This window comes from Lathamus discolor, chromosome 3 (assembly GCF_037157495.1).
Source record: "Lathamus discolor isolate bLatDis1 chromosome 3, bLatDis1.hap1, whole genome shotgun sequence".
NCBI classification, from domain to species: Eukaryota; Metazoa; Chordata; class Aves; order Psittaciformes; family Psittacidae; genus Lathamus; species Lathamus discolor.
The window spans coordinates 135237516-135254666 of record NC_088886.1 but is presented as its reverse complement, the minus strand read 5'-3'; the positions used below and the strand labels follow the sequence as shown (position 1 = coordinate 135254666).

The 17151-nt window shown below is 36.5% G+C and overlaps 1 protein-coding gene across 17 annotated transcripts in view; it reads right to left on the bottom strand.

Annotated features, from left to right (window-relative positions):
- The window catches only part of DNTT (DNA nucleotidylexotransferase), a 194919-nt gene that overhangs the window by 65560 nt on the left and 112208 nt on the right, over window positions 1–17151 (bottom strand). For 16 of the 17 annotated variants that reach the window (XR_010610936.1, XM_065671972.1, XM_065671975.1 and 13 more), the window contains 4 exons: window positions 15462–15632; window positions 14233–14304; window positions 11100–11223; window positions 9647–9779 (listed from right to left, as the gene is read on the bottom strand). Coding sequence is in view for 16 of the 17 variants with exons in the window: in XM_065671972.1 (XP_065528044.1) it covers window positions 9647–9779; window positions 11100–11223; window positions 14233–14304; window positions 15462–15632 (500 nt within the window). In the remaining variant the exon portion in view is untranslated. The remainder of the gene's footprint in view (window positions 1–9646; window positions 9780–11099; window positions 11224–14232; window positions 14305–15461; window positions 15633–17151) is intronic. The other variant, XM_065671977.1, reaches the window with a different exon arrangement.

Below are 17151 nucleotides of genomic sequence, written 5' to 3'. Positions count from 1 at the left end.
ACACTTTGTCTGTTACACTCTTTTAAAATAACTTTTTAAATTAAAAGGCAACCTACTTAGAATTGGTGGTCAAAACCAGTTAGAGTCCTGTGAATTTTAGTTTTTTATTACACTAAAAAGAGCTACATTTGGAGTAGAAATTCTTGCAATTTTTTCCATTAATTGCACACCTTGGTTTTCATTTTAACACAGAACATCTGATTTTGATCTTAAATGAACAAAATCACTCATTTTATGTGAACTGTAAATAAATAATTTATTTTTAAGACAATGCATGACCTTACTTCTAGTAGAGTACCTGTGGTATGTTGCTTTGCCTCTACAAGTATGCCTTTGTAATCTGAAAATGCTACTGCCAATATTCCTTATACTCTGTATAATGACAGATATTGTAAATAGCACAAAGCAGTCATCAGTGCAGTAATTTTAAAGATTTTAGTCAGTTTCATGTGAAAACTTTGTCTAGAATTGAAATGGTAACTACTCTGATCAGGTACCAGCCCATAACTAAAACTTCAGATTGACTGCCTGACAAGGAAATACATTACCCATCTTTGGTGTTCTTTCTAATTTTTTTCTAATTAAGTTAAAAAGAAATTAAATGCAAATAGAGAAAGTTTTGTTGTAAGAGTCCTGAAATAATATTACCTGAAATCTCAGATCTTCTTGAATAAGCATTATTTGTTTTGCTCCGGCTTACTTAATGATAATCCTCAAAACTATTGACAGAAAATGCTGTTAAGGTTGTTACAAATGCACTCCAGGAAGTGCAGGTTATCCAGGGAGTTTTCTGGCTCTACACATACACATACAGTGTAAAACCAGCTTCTCAGAAATTGACAACATTGCCACCTCTACCCTGGAGCCATCACTGGAAGTAGTTTTAGAGACAAAAGAAGCATATAACTAAACAGCATCCTTCCAATGAGCTTCTAAACCTGTGAAAGTGGTCAAAGTATGAGAAGAACAGCGCATGTAAAAAGTCTTGAATCAACAAGTTTTTGTAAGGCTTTGAAAGAATATACTGGGCTAATTACTTGAGTGTTTCATGGTTTCTTAAAAAGTTCTTTTTGTCCATGATTCCTAGATACCTTATTCATCAGCTTCTACTTCATGATTCGTCATGGCTAATAATATATTAAATGAGTGGAAAAATAATCAAAGCTCTAATGACAAAAGGAAGTATCTGAATTACTCCAATAGATTATCTTCTAAATAGACTTGGCTAGCCATTAATACCGATAAAATTATTTTCTCCCTCCTCAGCTTGTTTTTTAATGGGTTACAGAAAATTAGAAGCAGCAACTAGTGATGACCTCTGTTCTTGCCCAGTTGTAGTGCCTCTAACTCCTGCTACCTCAAGGTGAAATGCTTCTAAAATTAAGGAATTCAGTAAGATGAAGCTGGTTTACTAAGCTTTAAGACAAATCAGACCACATTAGAACAACTCTGGGTTAAACTATAGTCTACTTTAGATGAGGCTTTTATCAGAGGCAAAGCTTTACTCCAGAACGGTATACAGTCTCAAGGCTGTTGCTAGAAGAACTGCTAGACTCTATTAGAGGGTGTGCAAACTACTGTATCAGCTCAAGTGTTTGGTGAGAAGCTTGCCTCGCAGCTCCTTTATAGAATATTTCTCCCTGATGAAATAACAGCAGATGAAAAAATTTGCTTCTTATAACAGAAGTGGAAGTAAGAAGAAACTACAGTATTTGGACTTCAGCAGCTGGGTACAGCTTATATCTTCCTTTATTATAGCTTTTGTTTAGGAGAAAAAAAAAAAAAAAAAAAGGATAGCAATAACTACATCTAAGGATAGTATAAATGCAAAGATACACTGTAACAACGTGTGAGTGGAATAAGGAACCTCTGCCTAGGAGTTTGCTTGAAAACTTAACGAAAGAAACCTTTGGTAAATAACCGATACTAGTTTCAAGACTAGCACGATTTTAATCCTAAATCTGAGTGGAAAAACAATTTGGGTAATAGGACTTCAAATACATTTATTTCTCAGAACCTAACAAAGATTTAGTGTCACATCAGGTGTGCTAGCCTCATTGCAGAACCTCTATAGTCTGCTAAAAAATACTTTTATTAGGAGCATCCAATATGTAAAGGTCAAATAGAGCTTTTCATCAGGATTTATCAAGAAATATAGTCAAAGACACATGACTAGCTTGTTAAATAAACCACAAAGTCTTGAGTATATACCAAATGCTTGGGAAGCTTAATATCCTTCATATATTCAATCTCACATTGTCTCATTTATGAGTATGGGTCAACACAGATAATTGTAATTCCAGATACCTTATAGAAGTCTCATTTCTGAAATTAAGGTGCCAGAATAGCATTAATTATTCGTCAGTGCATGAGCCTGAGTCTGTAAAATAATCTCTGGAAGTGTTTCTTGTTCTGAGCTATTTCATTTTACTTTATCTCTGAGATTGAAAGAAGATATATTTAAAAAATTTTCTTGATACAACAGGAAAGACGAGGGTCTTGTCCCATGTCATTCCTTTATGCATTCCTTTGCCTTCTAGGAAATGTCACTGCACACAGGGAAAACTTTCACACTGTAATACACAAAAGCATGGCAGTGCTCCCTGACAAGAACACGACACTGTCCTTTGCTCTCTTCATTGCTTTTATAATAACAGTTGCAGAGACTCAAATCCCAATTTCCAAAAGATAAGATAAAATTCAAGCAAGAAGACAGCAATCTACAATTAGGCTCATTATAGAACTGAATTCAATAATAAGAGAGTCTGAGGCAAAACTTCCCTGAAGACTGATGTGGGATAAAGGAATTAGCCTTCTACAAATAGGATAGGTACTAGTTATTCTGCTTGATACATCACCCAAGACACTTGGACACCTTCTTAAGAACTGCAGTATGAAAACTTATCTAAAACAAAGTGTCTCCTTAGTCTATTTCATTCTATGTTAACGCAAAGACGGGAGAAGTTAACAAAAGCGTGTTTAAGTCAGAACTGAAACTGTAATACCAATAGGATGCCTGGGTAACTTCCAAAAAATAAGTGCCTATAAATGATATAGTAACTGTGCTGATATCATTGCAATAGAATCTTGCTGTTGCAGACCTAACCACAACTATTTGAGTGTGCTACACAGAACACAAGAAAACTGAGACTTAATTTGTAAATCATTTGTGAACCATATGGAAAAAGCATACAGAAAGCCATACTGGAAATGAAGTTAACATGATGATTTATTCTTATTATTGTATTTAATTCTTATTCCAGATCCTTCAGTCAATTGGGTTTTGTGGATATATATGTTGGAATATGAATAACCAGTAAAAAGACTGAAGCCATAAAGTACATCTACTATATAATGCTTCATTTATCTAATATACAATGCTCTTAAGAAGCTCTCACCCTAGATCAACCCTTGTACAAAACCAAATGTCAGCAGCTAAATCAAATTAGCAAAAACACAGACTCTTGCAGGATGTTGTGATAGTGATTCAGCCCACTACAACTTTTTCTTGAAGTCACTGTGAAGCCACGTCCTAACATGGAGCTACAGGAAAAAGGGAGAAAACTCCCTGCCGTGAAACCTAGAGTGATGTTTTCTGTTTGTCATTATAACAATCCTGTAGAAATGCCAATATTATTAATAGTAGCACTAACATATTGCTAATAGGCATCAAATTTTCTGTAAAATGCAGCAATATATGCAAGACAACACTATCACTATTGAAAAACAATTCATAGAATGAAATTACATTTATAATAATCATTAAAAAAAAAATTATCAGGTCTTCAGTTTAACTCTCTTTAAAAGTGATAACAGACATTAGCCTAAACTACATTCCTGCCTTGGATATAGTTGGGACAGATATAGTACTAATCAGGGATGTCATATGCTAAAATAAAGGGGTTTATCTGCTCATTCCAGGGCCTCTCTATCTCAGCATTGGAAGGGAAACTTCACCCTCAGTGGCTTTTGTAACTTGCAATATGAGTTGTTACTCTGAACCTCAGAATTTGTCTCACTAACTTTAAGAAGAAAGCAGTCTAAAATCTCAGCAATTCAAAATAAGAGAGGCTAAGCACTGAAAAATAATGCCATGCCAATTTCTGATTCAAACAGACTGCATGGAAAATTCAGTCTGATAACATTGTGCGTGATATGCTTTATATTGCACTATCAGCATCCTCAATAATTTCTTCTATACAGTCAAGCTGATAGGCCTCACTGGATAGACCAACAAAATGCATTCCACAGCATATGGGTGTGATTTATTTCATAACTACAGTTGTTTTATTTCTGTATTTCCATACATTTCAGTGTTGTAATTTCTGCTTCAAAATGACCCAGATCAGTGCCAGAAAAATATTTTTTTTAAATAAAATGATTCTCCCAGCCTCACATATGAAACTATACCAACTAAAACTCAAGGAGTATGTTTTATGAGCAGAAAGTGTTTCTGTAGGAGTGTATCAAACAATAAACTCATCCAGATTCCATTAATTTATTAATTTCTGATCCTGGAAGATTTCAAATTAAGAAGATACTGAAGGGTTGCCATCACAACCCTTTATTTCAATTACTTTTAAGTCTTTATATTCCTTAATTGATTCAGAGAGCTGAATTGAAAGTTGCTTTCAACCAAATGTAATATTACTGAAACTTCCAACCAAAAACAGAAGAAAAGGACTCTTGATTAAAGATGTTTTATGAGTTGCTGTTTTGTGAAGACAAGCAGAAAGATGAAAGACTCGAAAAGAAAAGGCCTCAAGGAAGTAGTAGACATTGAAGTCTGCTTCAATAATATGACCCTTGACAAGTGGTAAAAGAAAGAATTTGGGGCCTAAGCTGAAACTACAGAATATTAGAGCAAAAGAGGAAATAAACTGTATGCAACTGGTGAGAGGAAAAGGTACGTCCTCAATACAAATTTCATACACCAGTACGTCTGTTTATTGGTATGTCCTCAATCAAATTTCATCAGCTTTCCTAATTTTCATTCCTTACTCTAAAAAATTTTAGGTCTGGTATTTCTATTTAACCACATAAATGCAAAGTACTAGTTTCATTTTCACTTTCTGTTTATGGCCTTTTTTTTTTTCCCCTTGAATCTTCCACCATTCTGAATTAGAAACATACAAACAGTAGTCTCCCACAAGCATTAAGACAAGTACAAGAAGCAATACAGAAGACTAAAGGTGAAAGCTTAATCAAACCAAAGTCCATCAACACGTTTGCTAGGGCTTCAAAACCAGCTATGATTTACTTGGATTTTATATTATGCTTCCTAATTTTGATTAAAAGAAATACCAAAATATCTGATTTCATTAAATTCCAGGAATCTAACGGAAAAGGTCTAGTAACTAATTAAATATATCCAGCCATGTGTGATTGATAAGTTTAGAGAAAAGAATGTAACTTTCCTATAGTTCATCTCTACCCTATTGAATCTCCATGACTGCAGATGGCAAATTCTTCCCTTGTAATTCATCCAGTGGTCCAGCATAGTAAGTAAGGTTTATGAGTCTCATGACTTTCAAATATCCAGTCAAATCAGAAGGAACACAATCAACTGCTTATTTTTTCTGAGTTATGAAACAAAAACACAAAACAAGACAAATCTGAGTCCTAGGGAATGAATGTATAATTCAGAGCAATCATGAGCTATTTTTTCTCTTATGTTAGTAGTGTACGAGAGAATGAAGTCAAGCTGCTTGATTAATAAAATTTACCAACTTCTTTTATTAAAATACTTAGATAATGATGACAGAAACAAATAATAATTTGTTAATTGAAAACTGTGAGCTAGTGATCTTACACATCACGCTTAGTGTATACTGCCACTATACAAGACAGGCAAAAAAGAACAGATGCAGTCAACTCTATTGCAGGTCAGTAACTAAAATACAGGTGCCTAATAAATGTCCTTACAGAATTTATAGAATCATAGAATAGTTAGGGTTGGAAAGGAACTCAAGATCATCTAGTTCCAACCCCCCTGCCATAGGCAAGGACACCTCACACTAAACCATCCCACCCAAGGCTACATCCAACCTGGCCTTGAACACCGCCAGGGATGGAGCACTCACAACCTCCCTGGGCAACCTATTCCAGTGTCTCACCACCCTTACAGGAAAGAATTTCCTCCTTATATCCAATCTAAACTTCCCCTGTTTAAGTCTGAACCCGTTACCCTTGTCCTGTCACTACAGTCCCTGATGAAGAGTCCCTCCCCAGCATCCCTATAGGCCCCCTTCAGATACTGGAAGGCTGCTATTAGGTCCCCACACAGCCTTCTCTTCTCCAGGCTGAACAGCCCCAACTTCCTCAGCCTGTCTTCATATGGGAGGTGCTCCAGTCCCCTGATCATCCTTGTGGCCCTCCTCTGGACTTGTTCCAGCAGTTCCATGTCCTTTTTTATGTTGAAGACATCAGAACTGCACACAATACTCCAGGTGAGGTTTCACAAGAGCAGAGTAGAGGGGCAGGATCACCTCCTTCGACCTGCTTGTCACACTCCTTTTGATGCAGCCCAGGGTATGGCTGGCTTTCTGGTCTGCGAGCGCACACTGCCGGCTCATGTTAATTTTCTGATCTACCAGCACTCCAAGTCCTTCTCTGCAGGGCTGCTCTGAATCTCTTCTTTGCCCAATCTGTAGCTGTGCCTGGGATTGCTCCGACCCAGGTGTAGGACCTTGCACTTGTCGTGGTTGAACTTCATAAGATATAAGCGTGTTAAGGTCCCTCTGGATGGCATCCCTTCCCTGCAGCACATGAACCGAACCACACAGCTTGGTGTCATCGGCAAGCTTGCTGAGGGCGCACTCAATCCCACTGTCCATGTCAGCGACGAAGATGTTAAACAAGACCGGTCCCAACACCGATCCCTGAGGGACACCACTCGTCACCGGTCTCCAGCCGGACATCGAGCCATTGACCACAACTCTTTGTGTGCGGCCATCCAGCCAGTTCTTTATCCACAGAGTGGTCCATCCATCAAATTGATGTCTCTCCAATTTAGAGAGAAGGATGTCGTGTGGGACAGTGTCAAACACTTTGCACTAGTCCAGGTAGATGACATCAACTGCTTTACCCTTGTCCATCAATTCTGTAGCCCCATCATAGAAGGACACCAAACTGGTCAGGCAGGATTTCTCCTTAGTGAAGCCATGCTGGCTGTCACCAAGCACCTTGCTGTTTTTCATGTGCTTTAGCATGCCTTCCAGGAGAATGTGCTCCAAGATTTTGCCAGGCACAGAGGTGAGACTGACTGGTCTGTAATTCCCCGGGTCTTCCATTTTCCCCTTCTTGAAAATGGGGGCTATATTTCCCTTTTCCCAGTCATCAGGAACTTCACCTGACTGCCATGATTTTTCAAATATGATGGTCAGTGGCTCAGCAACTTCATTCGCCAGCTCCTTCAGGACCCGCGGATGGATTCCATCAGGTCCCATGGACTTGTGCACGTTCAGATTTTTAAGATGGTCTCGAACCAAATCCTCTCCCACAGTGGGCCCAAGGTCTTCATTCTCACAGTCCCTGCATCTACCTTCTAAGACCTGGGTGGTGCAGTCAGAGCCTTTGCCAGTGAAGACCGAGGCAAAGAAGTCATTCAGAACCTCAGCCTTCTCCAAATCCTGTGTAGCCAGTTCTCCTGAAAGCTTCCTCAGGGGGCCTATTTTGTCCCTAGTCTGATTTTTGTTTGCTACGTACCTGTAGAATCCCTTCCTGTTATCCTTAACATCCCTGGCTAGGTTTAATTCTAACTGGGCCTTAGCCTTCCTAACCTGGTCCCTAGCTTCCCGGACACCATCCCTGTACTCTACCCAGGCCGCCTGTCCTTGCTTCAATCCATCTAATCAAGCTTTCTACAAATCTTACACTGCAGCATTTGTTTTCCATGGGCTGGTAAAATATCATTTAAGTCTGACATTTCAAAAATTAGTTTGATAATATATTGTCTGTCTATTTAAAGGCATGTAATTAATATACGAGATTATTCACTGAAGGCATCATTAGATACTTTAATTTCTCTTCTGGTTTTACACACCCAGTTAGAGATACAAAAGCTTATTCTTAATTAAAAAAGAGAATGGCTAACTTTCATATCTCCCTGAAATAATAAACAAGACAATAGCCTTAAATTTGGTGTGTGAGATTCAAACTTTGCAAAATATGCTGCTGACAAAGCTCAGAAATACATCATCTCAGAAGAAACTGGGAATTTTCAGCATGCTAGCAGTTCTGTCCTGCAACTCTGCCCCACCCAGACAGGTGTTAATCAGTTATATTTAAATTACTAACATCACAAGTTCCCCAAATGATTTGCATCCATGTGAAGAGATTGCCATTACATGCCTCTTAAACAAGGACTGTCAGAACACTTGAGGTTTCGAATATAGAATTCCATCTCTGGTCAGGGTTCATACTTGAGCCTAATGCCTCTAATTGACCACGCTATTCTGTAGAAACCATGCAGCTGGTGGCTGCATTCTTACAATAAATATGGGACATATGAGGAACAATTATAAATATCATTAGGTGGTACAAAGATGATAAAATATATTCATCGCAGTCACTGTGCATGTATATAGCAATTATGAATTCTATGTTATATGTATCTCTCTCACTGGAGGGATATGCAGGCCTATCTAGGCTTACAGTAATGCCACACAAGTAATACATTAACTATTAACATTCTCCTGCCTGTTGCTTTCATAAAAATGCTAGACAAATTAAGCAGCAAGAGATTTAAGGTGTTTGCTAAAGATATTTTTGGCTTATGAGCATGACATGTACTACAAGTAGTGACATAACAGGGGACTAAGTACAGAGCAAGGAACCCAATACTCCTGAAGTCTATTTCCAGACTCAGTACTTTGCTGTGTGGCTTTAGGAAGGCTCTAGAGCAAGTGCTGAAAAAATTAATTGTGTATGTCCTGAGCAACAGTTTCAGATTGGGTTTTAGGAACAAAAATCACCAAGAAATTCTGAGATCACCCAATCTACACAAAGATTAGTGCATGTTCAATTTAGTCAGCACTTTTTATTCAGTTCAGTCAGTGTTTACTGCAAAGTATATTTCGAACACTACAAACTCTGCGCATTTCACTCTCATGTGACCAAGTTCTCTTAAAGAAAGAAAAAAAGAAAAAAAAAAGAAAAAAAAAAGGGGGGGGGGGGGAGGGGGAATTGCCATAAAGCTATTGTATCTTTCTTTCAAGCATGGCCTGACAATATTCTCAGCCTTGGGAATTCAGATACACTAAAAGATTAAAAAAAAATGTTCAAGTAAAATACATGATCTGAACATCATTTTCCCAGCAAGTTAGACAGATTTTGCTCTGACGAACTAACCCTCTATAACAATAAAACACAGGAACCTGGGAATGTCATAGGATTGCTCTCCTACCGGGGGGGGGGGGGGGGGGAACCAACAAACAACAAAACAAAAAACCAATCACAACAACAAACAACAAACAAACAACGAGAAAAAAAAAACAACCAAACAAAAACAAACCACAAAAACCAGCCATTGAAAACAAACTCTTTATCCTTTCCCACTAAGCTTCTTTGATTTATCAAAGACAGAAACATTATTTTCTGTGTATCTGAATAAAACAGCCAAATGTCCTTACTTGTTTTCACTCACCTCCTGAAACCACCAGTTATGGTGACTAAAGCATCTGGTAGAAATGTACACACAGTGTTCCTGACAATCAAGCTTACTGCATCTGCTTCTGCCTTAGATACACAGCTAACAAGGTCCTCATAGTAGAGAAACCCTGGAAATCAAAGCAAAAAAGGCACAATCACTCTGTGGAATTATCAACATCTATATAATATTAGGTAAGCCTTGTGTGAAATAGCCAACTTTTACCAAGAATTTGAACCACACAACTTGCACCATGGGCGAAGGAACCCTATCTAATGCAAGAATTAAGAAATGCTCAATCTTGAACCTAAACCTATAGGTTTCAATTTCAGTTTTGGAACCTGAAACTATAGGTTTGTTTCAGGACATGTTGCGGAAAGAAATATGTTATGATCCAGCCTTTTTAGAAGTGTCTGCCTTCCTTCCACCATTCCTGGAGTCATCCTCCTGCCTTGGATGTGGGGGATCACAGGTAAGAGACAGCTTCTTCCTTCCCTCATCTTTGTCTTTATATATAATTTTTAGGACATTATAATTTGTTTAAAATTGTGACAGCAGTAACAATTTATAACACAGCAATCAGGATAAGTGCTCCACTTGCTGACAACCTGAATATTTATAAATTACTCTGCCTTCCCTATCAGTTCCCATCAATGGCATTTTTTGATGAACTGCTTTAAAAGGTGGGTCTTCTCAAAATAATAAGGCTCAGAGGTATGTGAAATATTCCAGCTATCTTTATGTCTGTTCACAGAGCTTGTATCAAAAGTGCCCAGTCCTGCAGCTTGTTTCACATTTGGATATTGTATACAAAATCAAAAAGGGCAAAGGAGCACAGATGGGGCAAGCTGATCCAAGGGATTCTGAGGTGATGTAAAACATACGGGTTTATTACAAAAAAAACCCACATGATTTCAATGTACTTTTATATAGTCTCCTTTCCTTAATGTACCTGATTTCTTTGTTTAAATTAATTCCTTTGTTTAGGGAAACAGCACACACACAAAAAAGAAAATCTATGGGGAAGGAACATTATTCATTTGACCTTGCTTAACAGTTTACAGTTAAGATGTGCTAGGATTATGGAAGTAATTTTACAAGTACTTTATTACAAAACTTGGTTTATCACTGCCCCAGAGGAGACAGGTCTCCACTGAAAAGTAGTTCTGGTTTCCAATGTAAATTTTTTATGACTTGTGCAATAATGACCCTTTAATAATTTTGTGTATAATAGCAGATTTCATTGGATATCTGTGCAAGCAATTAAAAAAAATCATATATTTTGAATGACACCATTTTTAATTAGGAGCTCTGTTAATCCAAGTATTATTTAAACCTGATGATTTAATATTCTCAAGACACTGCAGCAAGAAAATGAGTGAACTTTGCTGCCTCCTCTGATCTGCAATCAAATTTTTAGATAAAAGTTTTTATTAAACTTTCACTTTACCTGCTTTCTGCATTTTTGACAGCTTCAGGGTCTTGTCAGCTTTTACCTCTTCCAGAGTTCGTAACCCCATTCTGTACCATTTCTCAGATGTCTTTACTCCCACTCCAAAGACTGAAGTAAACTGCTAAAGGCCAGTAGAAGAACACACATTTCAGTGCTGTTTTCTGAAGGAGCAGTGAATTAACAATAAGTAGGTAACAGCAAGGTTTCACAGGGAAAAATCTGGGCAGAGTTTGCCCTACATTGAAGATAATAGTGTAACACAAACATACATATTCGGCTTCACTTCTTTAAAAAATTATGTTGAACAGATTGGTTTTATACATGGGCGGTTCACATTAAAGTGAAATTTAAACAATAACACAGTAGTGGCTGTAAAATATTTGTGTGATTTATCTAAATATGCACTTTCAACTAAGGTTTAAGGTAAAGATAGTAGTCTTATTTTTTATTGCATTTCTTAATAAAAATACAAAAATGAACGTTAAGTCGCTAGGTTCCCTTACAGACTTTATAGAATAAGTGACGTCTCAAGACTATCTTCCTAATTTGACTGACGTTACAATTTTGTATTATACACTCTACCAGCTCTGCAGTTGTACACGTGATGTTGGTGTTGCTGCACTACCAAGAGATGAGGTCAGTGGCAATCCTATGGCTCTTGAAATTCTGCACTGGGCAAAGGCTCCCAATGGTGCATGGAAAGAGATGGTAAGCACATAAAAACAACTAATCTATTTTTATACTGTGTTCTATAAAATACATGCTTGGAGGTCATGCTCAATACTGGTTTTCAACATGGAATTCAATTTCAAGTAGAAATTGCAACTTCTGTCTGCTTGCTTATTATGCACATAGTCTTACAATTCTGAAGTCCTCATGTGAACCAAACTAAATTCCTGTATGTCTTATTGGGAGTACAGATTTCACTATTTTGCTCACTAGGAAAAAAATAATAATAATAATGAAAAAAAGCCCAAATGTACAAGTTTCTAAAGTTTTAGTATGGTTATATTCAATTTATTCCAAAGTAATTTTGTACACTAACTCATTCCCCAAGAAAGGACATAAAGCAAAAATGTCACAGTTGTAAGCATTATGCAGGGGATCAATATCTCAGATGAACAGTGATATGAAAGCAAGAGGGAAAACTTTAATGCTTGCCCAGAAGAACACTCCTTATATTCAGTTTGTCAATACTAAAGCTGTCAATAGTGTCTGTACTTTTATAGAATTCAATGAGTAGCTGTGTAAGGCACAAATAACTGCTGCTTTCCATTGAATCTGCAATCTCTGAATTCTAACCATGCTAGCTTTATTTTGTGTTTTTCTAAAGAGATTAATTCCTTGGAAATAATTAAGAGAAAGAAAAGAGAAAAATGGTAATATTAAATAGCAATTATCCCACATCCCACATTTCATATATAATGGATGAAATTACCTATTCTTTGTCTGAAACATGGGTGTTTATGAAAAATTGTGATTTTTTAAATACTTAGATAGTTATCTTTTAATGTTTTTGCTAGTGCTAAGAGATTTTAAAAAGGGTCTATTACTGGGTTTAGAATGATTCCAAGAGATGTAATTAATATTGGGATAAAGAATTAAAGAAAATGGATTTTATGCCACTGTCCAAATATTTGTGTGTGTGTCAAAAAAAAAAAAAAATAAAAGCCCATAATATTTTTCTTCCCATTTGAAAATCCATCATTATTCAGTATATTTATAGATGTTAATTTAGAGACACTGCCCAGAGTGCAGTGTTAGCAGCAGGCAGCCCATTTTTTCAACTGTGTATACAAGTATTGCTCTTTTTCAGCTGGTGAAATTGAATAATATAAACTTGTTCTCTACAGCACCCACTTCTGTAAGGAGGCAAAGCTGATCATGTCATACCCTGCTGTGCAATTTATTTCACTCATTTGAGAACTGTGGTCCTGGGACCAGTGGTGATCTTTTAAGTCATGATGAGTGATTTGCAGCAGTTACTAGAGCCATGCTAAACAGTAAATTTAGGAATTCACTAATATTATGGGATTCTTCTTGGCTTTCTTAGAAACACATGAAAATTGTTTGGAAAAACTGGCTACAGCCAGTTTAGCCAAAATGTTGAGACTGTGCTGAGCTAACATGAGAACCACAAAAGTTTGTTGTAATTTGAAATGTTAAACAAAGCATAAAGCATGTTTGAGATAAAATTTCCCCTGATAGATTTTTATTCTAATCTCCAAAAAATGTTCTTAAATCCTGAAACGCAAGATTTAATGGCTGATCCTAGATATGTATTACTATTAATAAGCAAGTTTGGTTCCTGAATCCTGCTATACGTGTGAATCTGCACCTCTTTTCTGACTATTGCCACAGATGGCATCAACAACTGTCACTGTACATCCTCTCATACCTGTATTACAGGTCAGAGTATGGAAGAGCCTTTCAATAGCTGAAGTAAAAGTGAGTAATGAAGGGGAGAATTAATCAGTTCTATTTGGTTTACTCTTATTTTTTTCTGAAGACACAAACAAGATATTTTTTAAAGATCAAACTGCAGATAAAATTGGGGGAAAAAAAATCTATTATATACTTTTCAAGAGAAGAATTCACTGACCATAAAAGAAATAGGAACTGCAGTATTTATTTCTTTTAAATTACATGTAAGTATGAGATATGATCATGACTCTGAACCTACAATCTGGCTAATAAAGAAATATCTCCAGTCCTCTTCATCTTGCCTCACACAAAAGAGAATTAAAATAGATCTGAGTCATCTTCTTCACCTAGTATTTTCTTAATGCCCAAATGAGATGGTGCAGTGTTATAATGTTACTCAGTTGAGGAAATAAACCAAACATTGGGTTAAGCTTACAGCAAAGTGTTTGTATTATGTTAGTTTCCAAGCAGATTGTTTAGTTCAAGCTTAAGAGCAAATGTGTATGCATCACATTAATTAGAAAGGTAACTGATTTCACCATTATTCCTTACTCTCTCAGTTTCTCTCTTTCCCTTTCTCTTTATTCAACACCTTTCTTTATACTTGATATTATAGGTTCCTTTGTAATAAAATTGATGGTTATGTCTAAGCTCTACTAATGGGAGGGAAATTTTAAACAACAGCAATAAACTTTAAAAGATTTACCTTAAATGACTTGTATCGTTCATCATTTAACACTTCTTTAGCTCTAGAACTCTCTCCTTCTTCAATAATTTCCTAAAGACATTATTAAAAAAATGATCAAGATTACAATAAGACTTAGTAAAATAATCTAAAAGAAAGGCGTATCAACTTGTACAAACATAAAGAGCACGCTTAATGAACATATTGTTTTATTCCATTAGAGTCAAATCCTAATGCAATTACTGAAGTAGGAAGGAGAAATTGGAACCACAGAATAAATTTCACAGTACTTATTTACTCATAAATTCACAGCTAGAAAGCAGTCATTTATCATAAGCTATCAATGAATTGTCCTGAAAATTAATTTCATTATTTTGTTGAATTTACTTCTCTTAAAAAGTCATTGTAAGAACACATCTTTTTTCTTGAGTGTACCATTGTCTCAGCCTTTCTGATAAAACCTAAAAAAATAAAAATAAAAAATAAAAATCCCAATAACACCCCCCTCCCAACAAATCATAACATTTTCTGTGGCATCATAATTGAATTCCCAGTCCCCAGGTGGTAGGTACAAAAAGCTCTTCAGAAGCTCTGGTGGCGTGAGGCAAACAAGGAGCCAGAGTGAATCATAACACTCAGCAATGACCTCTCCAGACAGCTGAGATCCGCTGATCAGCTGCCTGCTGGAATAACAGAAGTGCGGTGTGGGATATGAAAAGGCTAAAGAAAAATACAGGGAAAACTTAAAGCTCCAGTAAGAATGTAAAAATTCATCCATCACCTAGATAAAGGCTCTGTTTATAACTCATAGCAACATAAGATTTAACATTAAACTAAAATATTTACCAGTTTTGCAAAAATAGTATTTCTAATAAAGCATTCAGGTGAGCAAAATGATGTTGCCAGTGGAGAAGTCATATGAACAAAACTATTAACAGTTAACCTGATGCATCTAAATCAGTGTAAGCCTTTACAAATGACATACCAAGATGGTACTGCATTATTTATTAATTTGTATTTATTCATTAGTTATCTTTATTCCTAAGGGCAGGAGTTCCATGCCAGAACCTTATGTTACTACAAAAGGTTTCCGGAAATCGCTGAGTTCTCAGTTACACAGATACTATAATGTTATTACACAAAACATGGAAGGTCGTGTAAATACACTCAGATATCAGTGCTGCACTCTGTGACCTCTAAAACTAGATCTGTAAAAGAATCAATTCACAGATAATTCAGAGGTACGTTACCTCAATGACATCTCTGACTCTGTCTCCCATGCAGGGCAACCCTTGTATATCTTTCATTCTGATTACTGGAAATGGAAGAAATTTCAGCACAGAAGCTGCCCTCAGAAATTCCAGACAGTATATTTCATTTTCTTTGAACTCATAATTTTCAGCCATTATCTCAAAGGCATCCTGGGGTGGGGGGAGGTGTAGAAAAAAGTTAAAGGTTAATAAACTTAAACTATTCAGTATACTCCTGCTTAGAAAGGTTACTTACTTTGTATGCTACTTCAAGAATGACTGCTTTACACTAGGGTAGTTCATATTGAAAATAAAAAAAAATCAACAATTTTGTAATCACTTGAAATTTTTCAAGTATCATAAAAATTGTATTTTAAATGTGGGAAGAGATTCTGACCTGTAACAAAGCCAAGCTTGAAAATCTTTTCCGAGATAAACCCTCCATATAATGTGCAGATCTAATAAATCAATGTGAAATAGTACCATAATTTTTAGAATTGTGCCCAAGCATACACAATCTAGCAGGTCATTACATGACATCATTTCCAGACACAACCAAATAGGAATCTGTGACAATACTGGAAACCACCTTATCCTTTTAGAACTTGTAGCCATGTTCCTATTTAGTAACTCAGAGAACAAACTCTTTTTCCTCATTTTTCAGATGTGTGACCAATGCAATTCATTTTCCTCATTCAGTTATCATGATTCTTCAGTACTGGAACAGGTTACCCATAGAAGTGGTAAATGCTCTATCCCCGACAGGACAGGTTTGACAGCGCCTTGGGCAACATGGTTTAGTGTGAGACATCCCTGTCCATGGCAGGGGGCTGGAACTAGATGATCTTAAGGTCCTTTCATACCCTAACTATTCTATGATTCTACAATCTATGAGTTGGTTTATTCAGTGTTGCACTCAAAACTACCTGGAGATTGTCAGTACAATCTTTGTTTGACCTATCCATATGTCATTTATGCAGCCCTGGAGTCTACCTCCCCCTCAGAAAACAAAACAATAAAAATAAATAAATAGTAGTAGCAATTTTTAGAAATTAAATGCAGGGAACAGATCACACAGTGGTGGAGAAGAGAGGCAGGGGTTCTGGTTTCCTATTGTAGAATATAACATTTTGAGAGAGAACAAATGCTGCAGAAGAAGTTTGTGAATAACATAATAAAGGAAGTTATGAAGGCTTGCAGCTGATCAGCAGTTGGAAATCTGAGTTCTTAAAGAAATCTTGCACAAATCCTAAAAAAAAAAAAAAAAAAGACTGCAAAACTGTTTTCTTAAGATATTTGTAAGAGTGCACCATTTTCAGAAGATACTTTCGCTGTTCAAACTATCTAAAATGAATCCTACACCTGATTGTTCAGGATGCTCTTGCGCATCATTCAAATGGCAGAGGGCAGTCTAGGTACAGACCATAAGCTCCCATACTGCACTGTGTCTTGCACTCCTGTCCAAGATCCCATTTCTTACTCTTCAGCTATATGTCCTGACTTACTCCTGTTTCTTCTTTGATCCAAAAGCCATTACAAAATAACAAAAAAGTGGTTGTCAGTGTGCATCTGCCTGCAACTCTCACTTCACAGAGCTGTAGTCTAAGTGTCTGTTCAGAAATGTTTTCAGAATAAGGATCAGTAACACCTTGTGATACAGACGAAGAGATGGAAAATGGCTTATTAAAAC